The 22,102-nt window shown below is 31.5% G+C and overlaps 2 protein-coding genes across 2 annotated transcripts in view; both read right to left on the bottom strand.

The window, feature by feature from the left end:
- The window catches only part of LOC139486582 (E3 ubiquitin-protein ligase TRIM71-like), a 151,342-nt gene that overhangs the window by 22,021 nt on the left and 107,219 nt on the right, over positions 1-22,102 (bottom strand). The gene's annotated exons all lie outside the window — the stretch shown is intronic.
- On the bottom strand, positions 940-4,535 carry LOC139484507 (TRAF3-interacting protein 1-like). The gene is made up of 2 exons (XM_071268238.1): positions 4,509-4,535; positions 940-1,368 (listed from the first exon to the last, which is right to left on the bottom strand). Exons 1-2 carry the CDS (start codon positions 4,533-4,535, stop codon positions 940-942), a joined length of 456 nt encoding a protein of 151 aa, XP_071124339.1.

Below are 22,102 nucleotides of genomic sequence, written 5' to 3'. Positions count from 1 at the left end.
TGAAAAATGATATATGGTAATTTATGAGCGATTTTTTCAAAGGCTTACAAGGTTGTCGCACCGCCATTTTTTGACGTAAAAACGAACTCAACTCAAATTTACGTCAATTGTTTGCTTATCACTGCTCTTATAATGGTAGAAGTGCTTGTTGTTTGTTGGTACTATGTGTGATAAATCACAGTAAAGCCTTCATCAATGAGCAAAGCCCATACCGTATAGTCAGCTATAGAAGGCCCCGAAATGACAAATGTAAAACATTTTACAATTCAAACGAAAAAACTAACGTCCTAATTAATGTACAGCAAAAAAATGAACGAGAAACAAATATGTAACACGGCACCAAACGACAACCACTGAATTACAGGCTCTAGACTTGGGACAGGCACATATGTACGTAATGTGGCGGAGTCCCAACCCTCCCCTAACCTGGAACAGTGGTTTTATAGTACAACAAAAGAACGAACTGTAAAAATCATTTGAAAAAGGCTTATCTGTAGATATTCGGTCTCAACAGTATTTCATGTACATTGTAGAAACCCGCAAATATATTTGCTCTCTTCATTATTTCATAGCAACGTTATGTTACATATTTATATATGACTTTTAAAGCCAAGACGCAAAGATATGCTGATTTAGTTTAAGTTTGGTTAAGTTTAACTGGTAATTAAACTAAATTGATTTGTGTGGGACTAGTGCCTAATTAGCTATACAACATTTTGTTGATTGATATAGATCGTTAATCATCTAGTGTTAACTAGATATATAAGTCCCTGACCTGTGAAGTGGAGCTGTAGGAGACTTTATTATATTTGTGTGTCTATCTGTCTTGTAGTCTTTTGTGTCTGTCTGTCTGGTGGTCTTGTTTGTCTTGTCTGTCTGGTGGTCTTCTCTGTATATCTGTCTGGTGGTCTTGTGTGTCTGTCTGTTTGGTGGTCTAGTCTAGTTGTCTTGTATATCTGTCTGTCTGGTGTTCTTGTCTGTCTTTCTGTTTATCTGGTGTTCTTGTCTGTCTGCCTGTTTATCTGGTATATCTGTCTGACTGGTGGTCTTGTCTGTCTGTCTGTCTGTCTGTCTGTCTGTCTGTCTGTCTGTTTGGTGGTCTTTTCTGTCTGTCTGGTGGTCTTTTCTGTCTATCTGGTGTTCTGGTCTTGCTGTCTGTCTGTCTGGTTGTCTTGTCTGGCTTGCTGTCTGTCTGATTGTCTTGTCTGTCTGTGCCTGTATGGTAGTCTTGTTTGTGTGTCTGTCTAGTGGTCTTTTTTGTGTGTCTGTCTTGTGGTCTTGTTTTTGTGACTGTCTGGTTGTCCTATTTGTCTGTATATCTGTCTTTCTGGTGGTCTGATCTGTCTGTTTATCTGTCTTTCTGGTGGTCTATCTGGTGGTATCGTCTGGCTGGCAAATGTTCATGATAAAATCCAGATCAAGTTCGAATTTTTTTGGGTCTTATGAGTTTGACCGAGTAATTCTCTTATATGCTGGATACTGTTCACACTAGTCTGTGTCCACACTTGTTTCATTCGATATTTCGTATAAAGAAATTCTTCCCAAAAAATAACTTCGTTATTTATATGTTTAACCTTACTGTGGAAACTCGTTTAAAGAGATGTTTGGTAGAATATGGCAAGGAGATAGCAACTCAGATGTTCCGTTATTTTTTTTTTAATGTTAACATTATAGAAGGAACGAACCATCTTTTTATGTGTTTAAATATTTGGTGCGGAGGGGCATTTTATTTCGAACAGACAATTTGATGAAGTATATATATGAAGCCAAAAAAAAATAAACATTAAAAAAAATCCTTTGTTCAACCACAAAAGATTAATCGTCGATATCTAACAGTATTAGCAATCAGATAGCTAACTATCAGGGGAAATAATGTTGATTTTAAGCAACTATTGGTTACCGTATGGCCTTCGTTTTTTAGCTTTAGTCCAGACCCATGGCTCAATTTCAGATTGCCTTAATTATGTACTGACGACAATAAACAAACAAGAACTGTCTTGATACAAGATATACGACATATTTATATGTTGGCGTGAGGTTTTGTATCAACCATAAACATTTATCTTTTGATTTTTTTTATAAATTCACACATATGTTGATTCTGACTTGACTATAAGGTATATGTGAAGGTTTTTTTCCGGAGAAAAAAAAAACCCTTAAAAATACTAGTTATTATAACTATACGTCAAACACAACTTTAAATTAGAGATACAACCTATTTTGGTTTGAAAATCGTGAATTGACGGTCAAGAAAGTGAGATGATATTTGTATTTTGAAATTTTTTATTTCAATTATAATAGTTTAATGATAATATGCTTTGACTTAATAATTACCCCTTGGCATTTTAAACAAAGTACAACAGATGTATAGCAGTGTCTCCAGTTATTGAATCCTAAACTGGATATCAGCTCTTTATACCTTCCTTTTGGTTCGATTAATTACGATTATTTTTCTTAAGGTTTAATGGTCAATAATTTTAAGTTACCAGAAACACTATAAATACTAAAAAATCGGAACTGCTTTTTCAAGTTGAAGACGTGCATGCACGCTTAAAGATCGATTAATTATGCACTGACAAAATCTCTATTTTGGAAAGGGAAAGGCAAGGGAATTAAAACGAGAAAGCAAACATGTGCGAACCAAAAACTAATATTATTAACAGCAACAAAGTCAAGCACTGAGTAGCATATGACCGAGCATAAATTATGGCGGTGGACAAACATGTTTACCGACACAAAATGCTCTTCTAAGTTTAGAAAGTGATGCAACAGCAGTCGGTAAAAATCAATTTAAAAAGACAGTTGCAACAATTTACACTAAATAACTCGTAAGAAATAGTCTAAGCTAGGACATAGATTAACGATCAGAGATATTAAAGCCCGGGATGACGAAGTATGAAAAAAATGAAAGACGAAAACATTCCAAAAAGACCACACCAGACCATAAAGCATAAAACAGTCCATTAATGGCATTGGGCTATATCTGGTTTTTGATCAGTTTGTTTCTTATAAACAAAAAGACTTACACGTACAAAATGTCCAGTATCAAGATTGTTTTAATTGTCCAATGTATTCGTGATTCCCTAACTGAAAATAAACGTTTTCCCTATGTTCAACAATGTTGTCTTAATTCAAATATCCTAGTAATTAGATTAAGGAAAATATGAAGATAATGGCGAAATTATAGCTGAATGCATTTTGATATGGGTTTTTTTTTGGAAAAAGGGAGACAATTCAATCCCAAATATAGTCTTAATTGTGATTTCTTACGTATACTTTATGTATGACGTTAGTAAAGTCAAATATCGAGAATTCTCTAATAAAACATAAAAATGACGTTACATACGATGGTGAAAAGGCACAAAAATTACGTCAGATTTGAAATTATGAAATTTCTGAAACAGCTAAAAAATGACGTCACATATGAAAAACTATATCTCAAAAGTTAGATAGAATTAGGATTGATTAAAGATTATTATAGAATTAAATACTGATATATCATTTAAATGGACATCTATGAGAAAACCATGCAGATGGTGCTCCATGCAAAGTTGTTTGATTTTGATAAATCTTTGCTGACATATTCAGGTTGACCTCATATGAAAGTCATGCAAGTTTGAAGCCCTTACATTGCTGGTAACCATGGCAACGATAGGAATTCAGGGTATTTTCGAGTTTATTTATAGATGCATTTACTGAAATGCATAGATTTCATAAATTTCTCAAATAGAAATAAATAATATAATACTTCTGATTGTTTAAATACTTTAATAGCACAGATATGATGTGTATGAAGTATAAATCACATAATTTTATTAAACATAATGATATATATAGAAAATAAGGGTGTGGCAAAACACATAAAATGATAAAAAATATGGCCTTTTCATCAAATCACACTAAAACAGACACTTTAGCCCAAAAGCCGCTTTAATTTATCCTAAATTTCAGAAATGTTTTGCATTTTCTTTGGTTCAAAATATTTTAAAGGGATTTCGGTTGCAAATTAATTTTATAGATGTTATTGGTCATTTAGATAGCCTCCCCCTTTTTTGTATATTTGCAATAAATTGAGGAAAGTCTCATATTTTAATGAAACCAAGCATTCAAAAATAAATACTTGAATTATACAGATTGTAACATGCAATATGTGTAAATCAAATAGAAAATTCAAAATGAAATTGATTTTTGTGACAAACAATAGTAAGCATTAGGCTTAAAAAAGGGGGGAGCTGCCAAAGACAATTTTTTTTGGTATTTTTTTTTTATTCCAAATTTCTTTAGTACACTTATCCCTATTAGTTTAAAGAGTAAAATCCATTCATTTCTTCCTAGTAATCCCATTTTTGGTTATTGCAGCTTGCTAATTACTAAAGTTGTATTCTGGTTACTTAAAAATGATGTGAAATTCAATGTCAACTTCATCATATTGAAAAATCTTAAGTATTGACATTCAGAAGTTGTGTCTGACAGGTAAACAAAATTAAGACACGTTGCAACCTTTTTACTTGCATGCTGGTTACCATATAAGTCATTTTGATCATGAGTACCTGAGACAGTGTGGATAAAATCTGAATTTCTATTGTACAAAGGGAGATAATCTAATAAAAATGCTGATTAAAATTGCATGTACATATTTATTTAAACTAACTTACATTTCATCAATTTAATAAAATATAAACATATCTCTATTTGGTTATCTGGAGAGAGAGTTAATAGTGCATTTGAGCACATACTATTGGCTTGCTTTTGTTGTAGTACTTTCTAAAATTCTCCTAAAAGAATGTCTAAATTTATAAATTCTCTTTTAGCATTGATAATTTTTTTAATATCTCAATCTGTATAAATGATCATAAATGTTTTTTTTTATAGCATTAGTATTATATTTAACAATCAATGAAGATGATACAATAACACTAAATGGTGCTTACATGCAAGAATAAGTTAACATACATATAACTACATGAACTATGAAAGGTAATTTACTAATAATTCAATCAATATAACTAGTTAGTCAATCTAAGAAACAATTTCTGACAAATGAAAATATTATGTTTATCAAATGGTAAGTACATTCGTAATCTTCTTGATTGTCTTCAATACTGATGACCTTTTAATACAGACTTTTTTTTTAATTTTAACTGTATCTGTAGTATCCTTTATCTCTAGCTCGATTGGATAGATGTGTTCCACATAGTCAACAAATTTTGAATTATTTAGTGAAAGAACATCATCTATATAGCGAAAAGTAGAGTTAATATCTGTAAAATGTGTTTCGATTATCACAACTCTGACATTCCAGTATAGAGAATAAGAAATAAAGTATACTAGCTAAAATTGGACCTAAATTTGATTTTTTGGATTATTTCTAGCTGCAGCAAACTTAATTTTAATGAAGTTAATTTTGCAGATTTCATCTTGTATTTATGACGTTATGACAATACAAAAATTGGGAGAGGAGTATTGATTGCAAATGAGACAAATATCCACAAAAGTTCAAATGAAATGAATGTAATGCCTCTGTACAACCTTGAACAATGAGAATAAAACAGCTGAAGGGTACATTCTATTACAAATGCAGAGATTGTACCTTCAGCAGGTTGGGGGGAAGGGGGCACTATATAGACACTACATTCAAACTGGATTCACATGTGGTAAAAGAACTGATGATTTTGAAATTGGACTGGTGCCAATATCCAAAATGTACAGTCTAAAAGACATGATAATATTTATCATATCAAAGAACCCCATATATGCAATTTTTAATGAATTTAAACAAAGTTTAAGTTTGGACCCCAATTTGAATCAACTTGAAAACTGAGCCCAAATTTAAACATGCTAAATGAATGATAACATTTAGCATAGAAAAAAAACTTCAATAATATTTTATAAACTAACAAAGTTTTTTTTGCCCCCGTGATCTTTTTTGCAATTTGAAAACGAATATTAAAAATCTAAACATATAAGAAGTATTTAACCCAAAAATATATGATTATATTTCACAAATAATGCCACAACACAGGTCTTATTTGCTGTCTATTTAGCAGTCTCTTGTAGTGACATGTTTGATTCATTTTTTTTATCAATTATATCTCCTATCATATCTGCTTTCATTTTAATATTATGTTTGTGCTTTTCAATCTTCAACATTAACCTGTTGATAAGAAATAAAATATTGTATATTTGTACATTTGCATGATCAGTACAGTGAGTTACATCTACATGTACATTGTACATTAAGTTGGCTTAACATAATGCATTGGTTCATTGAAAAACAAAAGTTTTGTAGATATGATAATTTTTTTATGTAAATGTTATAAATGCTATGATATCAATCACATCATCAAGTAATTCATTTCTTCAGTATTGTTAATTTAATTTGTTTTATCTTGGTAATCTGTAATGTTATAATCTCATGTTGCCCCTTCTGGGCCTTTTAATTTGGAATACATTTGTAAGCATATTTTATTCAGATTCTCTTTTATTAACGATAGAAGTAAAGACATGTACAAGTTCTATTTCCATGTTTATAACTGTGATACATGACCTGCACTAAGGAAATGTAAAGAAAAAGTCTCACAGTAACCAATTTTTAGAGAAAAAAAAAAACAGCTCATAGTCTGTAAAACATTTTTTTTTAGTTTGAGAACCATATATTGTATCAATCTAGCTGCATTGTACAATATACATGTAGTCCTGGTAAAGGAATGAATAAAGACAGGAAATTCACAACTCTTTGGGAGCTATATTACGACTTTAACTGCGTAATTAAAAACTGTCACCAAAATATTTAGGGTAGGGATGAAAAAATAAAGGTAGGTAAGGGTAGTGTGGTTAACACACATACTTTTTAGTTGGCATAAATGTACAGTAGTTTTCGTATGTTTATGTAATTTATACGTGTTTCTCGTTTCTCCTTTTTTTATATATATATATATAGATAAGACCATTGATTTTCCTGTTCGAAGGGTTTTACACTAGTAATTTAGGGGTCCTTTATCATGTTCATAGCTTGTTGTTCCGTGTGAGCCAAGGCTCTTTGTTGAAGGCCGTACCTTGACCTATAATGGTTTACTTTTATAAAAAAAATTTTGGATGGATAGTTGTCTCATTGGCACTCTTACAACATCTTCCTATATCTATCCACTGAAGGTTTTCTATTTCAATGGGTTGTATTTAAAAAAAAGGGATTTGAAGCAACCATATTTTTAAATTAGGAGAAAAAAAACAAAGTCAATGGACTCTATTGACAATTTGGCAAACACACTCAGGGCGAACAGACCTGATACCGGAGGGCTTTGTAATATAATATATATTTGATCATGATTATTATAGATTTCTTGAGAGACTGAGAGAGAACAAAGTTTTTCTATTAAATTTAGAAGGCAAAAACATAAATCTTTTAGTTTCAGAAGAATTTTAAATCATTATAAATGTATGTCAATGAAAATTAAATCAGTTTTTGCTTCAAGAAAATTATGTAAATACCCCCCCCCCCCTTTTTTTTCTCCCAAAGAGAAATGGTCTATGGTCTTCTTCCTATATTTATGTGTTGATGTGATGTTTCTACAGTAGGTCTTTTTATGGTGTCAAATTGCTTTTTCTAACCACAAAAAAATTTAACAAACTTACCAGAACCAACTGAAACTGAAAGTTTTGCTTTGGAATTTCCGTGGCTAGATTTGGAAGGGTCATGCAAGGATGGCAGCAACTCGTGTTGTCTTATTTTCTGCTGCATTCCATCTCCTGTCCATGTTTGCAGCATATGCATTTTAAAAAGTGAGTCTGAAACCTAGACATGATAGTGATAGTCTAGCCTCATGAGTCAGGTCTAGACTATCTGATCAGGATCAGACTTATCCCAGTGGCAGTGGGAAGGTCTTTGTCACATGGTTTGCTATGTCTTTGTTACACTCTTTCAATAAAAATAAGATTTTGGCTACACCATATTCATCAAAAATACCATTATTTCCTATCCTTCTGCACATTTGTTGATTTCCCTCCTTCTGTTATTGACACTAAATCTACCTTTAATTGTGAAGCGTTTTACAAAGGGAGATAATTTTAGCTATATTTTTCAGTTTTTCATCTTTTATATCTTATATCAATTTACCACCAAAATCCCGTTAAGGAATACTAGTTTGTAGTAAACCATAACGTTTAACAAAATATTTTTTTCAATTTGAGTGACTTTTGAGGTTTTATGGACATTTTCAGTACAGGCTGAATTCAAATTTAAAGAAAACACAATTATGTCAATAAAAAATAAAACAAAAATAAAGGTTGAAATAAGATCCAAATTACAGTTTATTTCAGTAGAAAGTCTGAATTTTAAGGCCAAACAATTTTTTTTTGTCATATAATACTTTGAACTATTCAATTAAAAAAACCCAAAAAATTTCCATTTTCAACAACATTTTCCAGCAAATTTAGTACTAAACTAGAATTGCCCTGTATTCACATAATTTGAGATAAATTGTCATTTTTTAACCATAGAACTATTAGATGTACTTAATACTTTACTAGGAACCCAAAATCAGCTGAAAATTCCACAACCCCTTTCATATTTTTTTGGGATTTTGCATGGTTTTCTCGTAGACATTCATTTAAACACAATGCATATTGCAATACTTATTAATAGCAATTAACTATAATATATAGATGTCCAGTTTGTATGAATCCAACTTCAAACGTAAGTTATCGTACAGATTACGTTGAACAAAATTCAATCTAATAAATGAAGGCGGTGATTAATTTTTCTCTCTATAACACATAAATATAATAGAAAAGACGTCAACACATTTGACAAAATTCGACGAGAATTACAAATACAACATTGAACATTTAAACTAAATACATGAGTTTTGGATAGACAAGTACCGTACCACGTCTTATAGTAATGCGAATGCACACTCAGCAAAACAGTAACAATCGGGAATAAGTCACGTTTGGTAATTAAAAGATTAGACGCCATAATGACGAACCACAATCTACCATGTGGTAAAACTGTCCTTAGCTAGTTTGGTCAAAGACACATCGTATGGATCCACCAATTCGTGATGGTGTCCATAAAATTTACGGAGTGTCAATTTTAATCTGTCGTCCTCATAACTTTGTTGGAGCAGTTTCTGTGTAAGGAGCACACTCCTGTATATGAAGTCCGTATAGTGTGAACAAGCACGTGAATAACGTATCAATTGTGATATGTAAACCCCATACGAAGGGGCAGAGGGTATGTTACTGCTGAGAAATGAGAAATTGATAATTGGGAAGTTGAAATCGTCCCGTTTGTCATAGATTTTCGTGTGAAGTCGTCCATCTACGTCAATATTGAGGAAAAGATCAAGGTATGAAGCAGTCCTTCTAGTATCAGTAGTATCCTTAATTTCAAGTTCACTGGGATATATGAGATGTAAGTATTGGCTGAAGTATGGGTTATTCAATGATAGAACATCATCAATATATCGGAAAGTAAAATTAAAGAATTTCGCAAGGTGCTTTTTCTTTATGTCTTTTAGAAGGTTCTGAATGAATTCTGCTTCATACGAGTAAAAAAAAACAAATCAGCCAGTAGGGGTGCACAATTAGTACCCATTGGAATACCGACTGTCTCTTGAAATATAAAACGTTAGAGACATTCAAACTCATAAGTCGAAAATAAACTGACAACGACATGGCTAAAAAAGAAGGAGTCAAACAGCCAAACAATTGTACTCAAAACACGATAGACAACTTAAGATTGAGCAACAGGAACACTACCAATAATGCGGGGTTATCTCATGTGACCATTAAAGGTAACCAGATCCTGCTCCACATGTGTCACTGTCGTGTTGTTAACGTTAGTATTAACACGTTATACGTGTAGTTACGACATAAGGAATATATCCACTATCATCTGTGAAATGGATAATCTGTTACTGTAAAACAACTCGTGATAGCATCCGTAAATAAAGGCAACAGTAGTATACCGCTGTTCAAAACTCATAAATCCATGGACAAAAAACAAAATCGGGATAACAAACTAAAACCGAGGGAAACGCATTAAATATAAGAGGAGAACAACGACATAACACTAAAATGTAACACACATAGACAAAATCCCACGAGAATAATATATATAACATCAAAACCAAATACATGAGTTTGGGATAGACAAGTACCGTGACACGTCTTATCGCAATGTTAATTTACACTCAAAAATAAGAGAAAACAAACGACACAACGTCATAATGTAATACACACAGAAACGAACTATAATATAACAATGACCATATTCCTGACTTGGTACAGGGCATTTTTAAAGGAAAAAATGGTGGGTTGAACCTGGTTTTGTGGCATGCCAAACCTCGCACTGTTATGGCCATGTGAAATATAACATCAAAATGACAACACAGGACTACCATATGAATAAATTGGAGAACACAATTAACAAAGAATCACACGAACAACAGCCAACAAAAGGCAACAAGTTCAAAATTTTAATACGCCAGAAGTGTATTTTGTTCACACAAGACCTATGTGTGATGCACAGATACAAAAGTTTGAAAGCCGAAACGAGTACAAAGTTGAACAGCATCGAGGACCAAAAGATCAAAAAGGTTGTGCCAAAAACGGCAAGGGTTTTCTGTTAAGTTACCAGAAAATCCCTATAATTTAGAGTAATTTATACTTTTGCAAACAGTAAATTTAATAAAATGAATATTCAAAAGATGTACATGATAAAGCTGAAGTATTAACTAATTAAAATAAAATTTACAAAGATATGATTTCAACTTCACTACTTGGAAGTCTTGGTTTATTAGCTTCCTTGTGAGCAGCAACCCTATATCATGGATAGGAAGTATCAGCCATGGAGTATAGTATCAACTGGGAGTTATATACTCCATATGTAGTCGCTTTTGGAATGTTACTGGATAAAAATAAACATATCACAATTGGAAAACTGAAATCAAGTTGAAACACCTGTATCTAAAAGTATACCATATGATAATTATGATTGATAGCTGTTTAATGCCGAGCAGCAAATTAAATGCATAGTTAAAAAGAAGAACATGCTAATCTGATATGAATATTAAACTCTTTATACGTGACACACACATTGAGACTATTCTTTAATATGTTAGATCACAATGTAGCAGTCCACACGAAGACGTGTCACCCACCAGTACACATGATTGTGACTTAGAGTCAACAAGTATTTGCTTTTACTTTTTGATACTAATTTTGAAGTATTTTGGTTGACTGGGCCCCTCTCGGTATATACAATTTCGGGTAAATGACTAAACCCCAGTAAAGTTATAATATTAAAAAAGGATAGAGACACTTTGTAAATCTCGAACCATTTTGTTAACAGTTAAATATCCCAGGATTTTAAAGTGTGAAGTTATTTGAATAAGAAACCTGAGCAATCATATGTATACTTAAATTATTAGTGACACAAACTATAGCAAACAATATCAACGCCAACCACTAAATTGCAGGCTCCTTCTTTGATACAAGCGCATGAAACTATGGCTTAGTTAAACATTCTTGTGATTGACCTTGTTCAGTGGTGCATTAGCGAAAGATGAAATTATACTATAAAGACTAGTTGGTAAAGGATTGACTAGCTAGATAGGATCGAAGCACGAATCCCAAATAACTAAACAACAAATAGTCGGAGATGAAATCTAGAGCCTTTAAGATCTCATAAAACATGCTTAGCCCCGCCGCAATTTTGCGCCTGTCCCACTTCAGGAGGATCTGGCCTTTGTTAGTCTTGTTTTAATTTTAGTTTCTTGTGTATAATTCGGAGTTTAGTATGACTACCATTATCACTGAACTAGTATACATATTTATTTAGGGGTCAGCTGAAGGACGCCTCCGGGTACGAGAGTTGATCGCTGCATTTAAGACCCATTGGTGGCAATAGTAAAAATGACCCGTGCGTTCCTTATGCTTATTGTTCATGTATAATCTAATTGGTTCATTATATATTTATAGTCTCTTTTTACATTGTACTATCATAAACTCAGCAAAGTTTTCATTTTATCTTCGCAGCTATAATCCTCTAAAATGAGTATTTTCGATGAAAGTTCTAATGGAATACTGAGTCGAACGTCGTCTATTGTAACAAAATAGTCTGACCTCTGACCTAGTTCATGGTTTCCAGTATAATTGTTGTCGAATTATAACCGACTTTTACAATCATTTATATTTCTATATTAGGGAGAATAATACTAGTTTCCATAGGCGACCATGTACAATTCAGCAACAATATAAATGCAATTAAACGACTCCGAAGAGGATAGATAAACTCATCATAGAAATCAGGATTAAATTTTGTATTGATGCCAGACTTGCGTTTCGTATACAAAAGACTCATCAGTGACGTTCGAATCCCAAAAAGTAAAAAAAAAAGCCAAATAAAGTACGAAGTTGAGCATATTATTGATATAAATCTTTCAAATCTTTAGAAATTCCTGAAAATAATATCACTTTCCTAATAAACTTATACTTGACCCTTGAATGCACGTAATGATATAAAAAAAAAGACAAACATAGAACATTTATTTTAAGGTTTACTGTCACAGAAACACAAACAATAATGGAGTATTAATCCATGACACACAATAAGTACATGCACGGCAAAACAAAATATGTTAACAAAATAGTTTCTACGTATAGGTGTTAATATACATCTAAGTAGAATTTATTATAGTGTTTAAGGTATCAGAAGACAGTTGAAGAAATGTTAGTCCTTGTAGAGCACATATTGAATGATAATTTTAAAAAATACAAATGCCTGTTAATAAGATATGAATTACTTGGTTTGGTGTGTCCAAAATTCCGTTGGCCAGTACGGTCTGTTGTTTAAATAACGGAATATTGATCACGTGTCCATAAAATGTTTGGAAGTTAAAACTTTTACGTGGAAAGAAATGAGGACCATACATAGGTATTGCGTGTCTTTTTCAAGTTTTGTACACAAAAATCGGATCAAATACTCCATCCCTACTACACGTTTAGGACATCCCTAGCACCAACTTCGGCGGAATTCTTTGTAAAGATAATTTGGATGGACTTTTAAGATATAACGCCGAAACTGGCCTGGTAAAAAGAGAAACATCACAACGAAAATTTATTTTGTTATCCTTTGTTATGTGTTGGTTTTTAACTAAATATAAAATAGAAGATGTGGTATGATTTCCAATGAGACAACTCTCCACACGAGACCAAAATGAAACAAGTATTAACAACTATAGGTCACCGTACGGCCTTCAACAATGAGCAAACCCAATGCCGCATAGTCAGCTATAAAAGGCCTCGAAATGACAATTTAAAACAATTCAAGCGAGAATACCAACGGGCTTGTTAATATATATAAAAAAATGAACAAAAAACAAATATGTAACACATACACAAACGAAAACCACTGAATCACAGGCTGTTTTGTTTGTTTTCCTTGGGTGGGACCAACGCCATCCTTGTTGTCCTGTTAGTGGTTTTATTTATTGTAATGTTTATTGTTATTCCTGTGATGTAAAAGAGGGACGAAAGATACCAAAGGGACAGTCAAACTCATAAATCTAAAACAAACTGACAACGCCATGGCTAAAAATGAAAAAGACAAACAGAAAAACAATAGTACACACGACACAACATAGAAAACTAAAGAATAAACAACACGAACCCTACCAAAAACTAGGGGTGATCTCATGTGCTACGGAAGGGTAAGATCAGTTACCTCTTTATTCCAATAACTGAAAACAAATCTAAAACAACTAAAATGTAAAAATAATATTCCTGAACATTACTATACTTGCTACGGGAATGATGTTCGTCATTTAACAGAATTAACCACAATAAAATATACAAGGATTTTAAGATCTATGTGACAGTTTGATATAATTTTGCACAAAACTTGCGTTGATATTTTACTGAAAATCGAGAGTTAATTATACGCATACCATATATCTGAAATATTTTAGAATAAATTATTTAAAAAAAAGATGTAAAGAAAGCACAAAAACGTTGATACATGTCACGTTGTGATTGTGTAAGACAACAATATGGACACCGACTTTATCAAAACTCCTACACGTGTTATCTGTGGTAAGACAACAATAGGGACACCAACTTTATCAAAATTCCTGCACGTGTTATCTTTGGTTCGTTTAAACATATTTCTTCATCATCATACACATATATCATCATACAAACATATTATCATACAAACATATCATCATACAAATATATCATCATACAAATATATCATCATACAAAATATATCATCATACAAATATATCATCATCATACAAATATCTCATCATACAAAATACACAATAATAATAGGATTCGGAAACAAGCTGTACATAGCTTATACTAATACGTTTCCTTGAAATAATAACTACAGTTATCTATTACATAAATATAGCATGCAATGTTACAATGATATGGAGCAAGAATAAATAAGAAACAGAAAAAGAAAGGAGAGAAACAAAATATAATTTTAAAATAATGAAAACACAACAAAAGAATACACTTAAATACTACACACATGTTTAGAACTGCAACTTTGTAAAAATTATAACAATTTAACTTTAGTAAGAATGTTTGTACTTTTCCAAAAATATCTTTGTTTTAGTCTAAAGTTAGAGCTTGTGATCCAAATGAAAGTAAGTTCGTGTTTAGGGTGACTGGATAATTAAATAAGAACATACTGTTATTACGCAATTCGTCATATATTTTACAATGCAATAAAAAAATTAGCTGTAGACTCGATTAGACCACACGATCAGTTTAAAGAATCTACTAGAGTTTCGTTTGAACAAATGTTCATTTAAAGGTAATGTTAACATTTTGGTCTTTAATCTGGTTGTTGTCTCTTGTACACACTTTGTTTCCATTATAATTTCTGCCATCAAGAATAACATAAAACATGTATTATTATAACAAACAGCCAAAAAAGCAAATTAAGTGTTGTAGGTTATCATTCACCATATCGAAATATTTATAAAGCCAAACAAGAACAACGTTGAAGAGCATTAAGGACACAAAATTACGAAAGTTGTTGTCAAAATACAGGTGAAGAATTATAATCAATTCTCTGGATATAAATTCAAAAGTTTCGAAAGCTTTAAAATTAGGCTCTTACTTTAGAATGATTCTGCCTCTATGCCAATCGTTCAGTTTTAAACATATATGAAACAACATTAATAATGTCATAATATCTACAGATCTATACGACTAAAATGAAAAGATCCAATTTATTAGCCAGCATGACGTAAAACGATAAAATATAAAACTAAGAATTAATAGTGAATCATTTGTTAGTTTCTTATTCGTTTTTTATGTACTGAAGGGAAGGTTAGGTAAACATTTTGGTCTTTAGTCGGGTTGTTGTCCCTTACACACACTTTGTTTCCATTCTAAGTTCTGCCAATAAGACATCAAGAATAACATAAAACATGTATTAATATAACAAACATACAGAATAACATAAAACATGTATTAATATAACAAACAGCCAAAAATGCAAATTTAGTGTTGCAGGTTATCATTCACTGTTATCAAAAGGGACAATTACATTTGATCATTAAATGCATCATTTTGATGTCAAAATTTGGGACACTATTTCTATCAGCTTAAAGTTATAAAATAAATACTAAACAAGATAAATTTATTACGAGTAGAGATAATACACATATTGTATTGACGGACTATTCAGGTAAGTAAGTTTCTAAAGGTTTCTTCATTGTCTTAAATAACTGAAACTATCAAAAACGACAAAAATATCGTGACACTACTACTGGAAACTAGATTGGTTTGTAACAATCCATTCTGGGAAGAAGGCTACAGTTTAATGAAATCCAGTAAAATTTAGCCTTATAGTATGGCAAACGAAAAAACATCAGCTGACAATTGTTTGTTTTACCAAAGTTCGTTGACATTTGCTCGATTTAGATTTATTATAATGTGTGCGAAACATTTGTGCCGTATCTCCCCAACCCCCCAATCCCTCCCAAACCGAATCGTCCTTTTTACAAATATATCAGAATGTCTCTTTAAAAATACGTAAATCACCTTTACTCTGAACACATCGATGAATGTTTTTTTATGTTTGAAATTTCCAGCAAGTATTCTTCAGGCAGACATTTGAAGGCCAACTATATAAACCGTCTGAAACGAAACAGACAAAAGGGAAAACTTTGTCGGATGAAGAAGAATTATCAAATTGTATGAAATTGAAATTTTCAGATACTTTATTACATTTTATTCATGCCAATACGAAATGCAATACACATTCATGAAATATCTTATTTACTTCTCAAGTGAAGCATAACTCTATCATTAAAGATAGAAAAAAATATATATACATAAATCAATTGGAACAGACAGATGAGCAATGGTTATAACTAAAAATTATGTAAATAACGTACAAATAAGCCATTAATGATAAAAAGCGTACATAATGATTATGATTTTATTTACAATACAACACCTTTTCTGAGTATTTTCAGAATAAAACTAAATGTTTTAGCACATCACCTTATAAACATCTTGGTTTCAAAATTAAAGTCAAAATTAAAGTCATAAGAAACCTTAAATTAAAAAAATAAAATAATGCAGATGTTTTTTTATAACTCGATAGATAGCTTTCATTATTAAATTTATGTACATATACTTTTTTTTCTGAAGAAAATTCTTTAATTTGTTCATATTTAGAAGAAGTTTACTTTTATTTTATTTGCTTCTGTATGTAAAGTGACCTCAGTGTGAAAAAAAAGTAAAATCACAAAATTACCGAACTCAAAGGAAAATCAATTCGGAAAGTCCATAATCACATGGCAAAATCAAATAACAAAACGCATCAAAACCGATTGGACAAGAACTGTCATAATCCTTACTTGGTACAGGCATTTTCAAATGTAGAAAATGGTTGATGGACCCATCTCGTAAAAATCTGATGTTTGCAATACGCAGCGATGTCCTTAAAATAAACTATTATCTGATTGTACATGTTAAACACGACCCCTAATATCCATGTTTTTTTGTTGATTGTTGACAAACAGGTGACAATCGTTAAAATTCGACTTCAAAACACGAACTTTAATTGCCTGCCATATTTTCACAACAACGATGACCGATTGAAAAAACAAATTGACGATTATACGAAATTTATTCGAAAACAATGAGGAAATCGTGCAAATAAGACTAAGTTTATGATAATTGTTTACATTGGTTCAAGAATTGGAATACAATTATTTTCACCATTCACTCGTTTCATATGTCATTAAAATACCCTTTTCTATCACTCTGTAAAACTATCAAAATCTTTTGTTTAAATGAAATTCAGTAAGAAGAATTTCTCTAAGATAGTAATAAACAAAACAAAGTCAGATAACATGATTTTTATCTTTAAAAGTATGTCTCTACAGTTACGTACTACCACATCTATCTTGAAGGCTTATCTAAATTTTACAAAGGCATTCTATCAATATCATAATATAGCTAAAATTAATAACAATTTCAAGGCAGTCAACAGGAAGCAATATCATTTTAGTGGAAGTACAAACTTTATTGTTTTAAGGAAAAATAAAGCGCTGTGACCATCGTCAATTTGGTTTTATTTGGATCGCAAATGCAAATAAAAAATGATTTTTCGACTACAGTACTGTTATTCCGATTCTAATGCATTTCCACTATTGATACGTTACGTCTAGAATAATTTCAAATTCAGTGAAACTTCATTAATGATTTTGGCGCAGAGACGTCAAAACTAGAAGTGGCGTCAAAAAAATCAGAACTGACAAACTGGTTATTATTACATTACTTTTACGATGTGGATAAAATAAAATCGGCTATTTATTCATAAATAAAATCATTGAAATTTGAAATTATTTAGAATTTTAGTCTAGAAACTTCCATACCCAAAACTATTTATGACCATTCCTTATATCATTCAAACTATTAATTTCTGGTGTCTCAGAACTTCGCACCTATTTACCATGGTAACGGGCGACATTCAAGGATGGCGTATGAACCTTCAACTTCAAGAGCACGGCACACCCCCAAAGAACTATACCAATGAAAGAAAATAAAGTTGTATTTGGTTTACAAAGATATTATCTTTCATGTAACAGCTGGATTTATCTTTAAATTTGCCCTTTTATAATAATAACGGTACATACGAGGAGGGAACAAAAGGGTGAGCACTCCAACGTTTTACTTTGTAAGATATTGTAAGAGCTTTCGTAACCCCATGTTCATTTCAAACTCCACATATGTGCCGATTGTAAATATATTTAATTTGGTTACTTTCTTTATTTCGAATCTCAAAGGGTTTATACGACTTAAAGATATTATCAAGGATTAGTAACTAAAGAAACGAGATAACAAACGACAAAAAAATCTTTCTAAAAAATGATTCTCCCGATAAGAAAAAAAAACACATCTAACTAGTGCGTGGAAGTATGAAGCCCCTTCTATCAAACTCATGTTTCATGAGAAATATATGCATCTGCTCAGCCCTGATAAAGTATTTTTCAATGGTGTTTTTTAAACAGTTTTCAATAGATAGTATGGGAAACCGTCACATGTGTAAATGGAACTCTTTTGAAACAATATCGGTTTAAGCTACACACATATATACAACTATATATATGTATATACAACTCGTCTAAACGTATTTATAAGTACGTCTGAGTCAGTGACAACTCTACAACAGATGTATCCATCGGATCGCCATCAATGATGGTGATACATGGCTGTGTACATAATGTATATACAACTCGTCTAAACATCAACCCAACAATATTAGATCTGTAAATTTGCTTTCGCAAATTTTTGGTTCTTCCCTCGCCGGGATTCGAACCCATGCTACTGTGATATCGTGACACCAAATCGCCTGCACTGCAGCCGTCCCGCTAGACCACACGACCACCTGGGCATCAAAAAAGAGCTTTCGCTGGCCGTGTGTTACCTTTCCTCGTCAGTTTTAATCTAGCGGCGTACTACAGTACATGATATATAAGGCATGAAGATGTTATTGTTACAGATCAGCTAAATTATCTATAGTAAAGGATCCTACAAATTAATGTAATATACAGTCACAGAAAATAATTATATTTATAAGTACGTCTGAGTCAGTGACAACTCTACGACAGCTGTATTCATCGGATCGCCATCAATGATGGTGATACATGGCTGTGTACATAATGTATATACAACTCGTCTAAACATCAACCCAACAATATTAGATCTGTAAATTTGCTTTCGCAAATTTTTGGTTCTTCCCTCGCCGGGATCCGAACCCATGCTACTGTGATATCTTGACACCAAATCGCCTGCACTGCAGCCGTCCCGCTAGACCACACGACCACCTGAACTCTCAAAAAAGAGCTTTCGCTGGCCGTGTGTTACCTTTCCTCGTCAGTTTTAATCTAGCGGCGTACTACAGTACATGATATATAAGGCATGAAGATGTTATTGTTACGGATCAGCTAAATTATCTATAGTAAAGGATCCTACAAATTAATGTAATATACATTCACAGAAAATAATTATATTTATAAGTACGTCTGAGTCAGTGACAACTATATCTACATATATCTAGAGATATGTTCATTTGTTGAACGTGCATCATTCGCTCATTGCAGTCTCTCCAACAGTAAATTATTAAATTTAAAAACGGGCCCATGTTTTGGTCCAGAAATAAAACCAGAAAAAAATATAATACTAGGTCATGTACATACAGTACAAACTTTTTTCTATTGTTAAAGAAAAAAGCAAAATGAGAGATTTTCCTTAAAAGATGAAACTATTTGTTTATTTTAATAAAGTTGTACATGCAAATGAAATCCAATTTTGATTAATACTTGAAGATTTCATTATGTCACTCATTATTATTTTGTATTAAATACATCGTGTCTATTTCAAAATTTTCATAAAAACTTATTATAACTTTTCATTCATTTCAAATAGTTTTTTCAAACTTAATACCAAAAGCATTGTATATGTCACATTTAACTGAAAATCCTTATCATAATTCATACCATACGTTCTTGTGGCTTTCCATGATCCATAATGAATGTAAAAATATATCATACTGCTGATTTTGATATGTTAATGTTGTACTGGAAAATTCTTTATTGCTAAACTTGTCTTTTATTCCACATGTAACATGCAACAAATATTCCTATTTACATGTAAAATATTGTGAATTACAATATACATAGCAGTAAGTACATGCAGTTACCAGCCTGCAACATATGATTTTTGAATTATAATTCTCACTCAGTTCACAGTTTTATGTATATATCCAAAATTATCTCAATAACTGCAATATATGATGAATAATGATATGAACATTTCCTTTTGTGTGTTGATCTTACAAGAAAGAAGTGCACAGTCATTTTCCCTGGTGTAATACTTTTATCTCTTTGTCTTTAATGTTCCACAATCAGTGTTAACAGTAATGTACTCCTTCCTTTTGTTGTCATTCTGAAAATTGCTTTATTCCAAAAGTCACATGTGACATGGCATGGGGTCAATCCATATTCAGCACTGTTATAGTTTTGTTAAATGTGCTCAAGCTTTGATCTTTAAAACATTCATTTCACTTTCTTTTCATGCAAAGATCTAAAACTATCCCCATAAATGGTTATAACTTGTCTGACAATTTCCTTGTGTGTGTTGATCTTTAAAGGAAACACGTGATTTCTCTTTTTCTTGGATTACTTTTTCGAATTTCAGTTACTACTAGTGAAATTGTATAACACCATTGCCTCCAAGTCATCTTAATACATATACTGAAAAAACAATTGTAATCATTTACTGGCATTTTGAAAGTTATTTGTATTCATGTTATGATACAAATATAAAACTTCAATCAAAATTGTGTGTTCCTTAATTATTATTGAATTAAAAGTAAACTTGACAAAAAATTCTACATTGATTTAAAAAAAGCTCATTAATTTATATATTTTCTGTAGAAGTACAATAAAGTTTGTAAGTGTAACTTACTTCAACTGAATTTACCCATCACAATGATTAACCAATTTGTTAATAATTAAGATGACTTAATAACTATTGAGTGGGTGTGACTCAATACAACAGACAACTTATATATTCACCTAACCTGGTCTGGATGGTGTTTACAAAATCTATAGTAATCTTTATGGGCAGGGAGTGTATAATAAAGGGCTAACAAATTAAAGAATAAAAATGACTCATAATTAAAGAGAATCATAGAAAGAATAGATTATTATGAGCAAAATAGATAAAGCATATAGGAAATGGTATAAAAAAGAATAGAGAACTGAAGGACCCACAGCAAGACTCATATGTCATAATATAATACTTACATTGCGTAGACCACATACTTAAGAGTGATGCTAATTGTTTTAAAACATGCTTGTCAAAATTTAAAAAAAGATATACACAAAGAAACATAGACTTCAGATACACATTTTTATAGTGAATCAATATTACAAATAAACAGTTTATATAATCTAATGACTATAAACATCAGAAAAATGAACAAATTAATAAAGACAAAAAATTTAAATGTACACTAGAAGGGATGCTTTAAAATGATAGAACGATGACTATCAGATTTCATACCATAAATGAATAGTTGATTATCAATTATGGGCATGCTGATAAATAATAGTTCTCACAGATTATAACATCTAATGTGCCCCCCTAAGCAATTTTATTAAATGGAAGCAAGCCATAGCTATTAGTATGATGCATGCACAGAGTCATGTATGCATATATTTTTATTATTTGTTTGGTGTTTTTTCGGGTTATATATTATAAAATAGAATAAACACCTAAATAAGAAATATTTGGGCATGTGCAATCAGGGCAATCTGACGATTAATGTTCAAATATATGTTGTTCTGACATTTTAACAAATTCCACCCTTAAGTTGCTTTGATGCTGACTATTAAGAACCCATGTTTTTGAAATAATTCCAGAGCGAGATTTAAACGTCAAAACAATACATCTTTAATGTAGGAACAGATTTAGATACATTGTTTTAATAAAAAAAAACTTGAATACGTTTGTTTTCAACTTCACAGTAGTATTTAACATTATTAGCCGAATAACAAAG

The sequence above is a fragment of the Mytilus edulis genome, chromosome 8, assembly GCF_963676685.1.
Source record: "Mytilus edulis chromosome 8, xbMytEdul2.2, whole genome shotgun sequence".
NCBI classification, from domain to species: Eukaryota; Metazoa; Mollusca; class Bivalvia; order Mytilida; family Mytilidae; genus Mytilus; species Mytilus edulis.
This window is presented reverse-complemented; position numbering and strand designations above follow the sequence as displayed.

Bases quoted from the DNA above. Each gene is read 5' to 3' on its own strand.
- LOC139484507 (XM_071268238.1), bottom strand. From the start codon at position 4,535: ATGACTTATATGGTAACCAGCATGCAA. The intron at 1,369-4,508 runs GTAAAAAGGTTG...ACCACCAGATAG, and splicing joins ATATGGTAACCAGCATGCAA to ACCACCAGAAAGACAGATAA.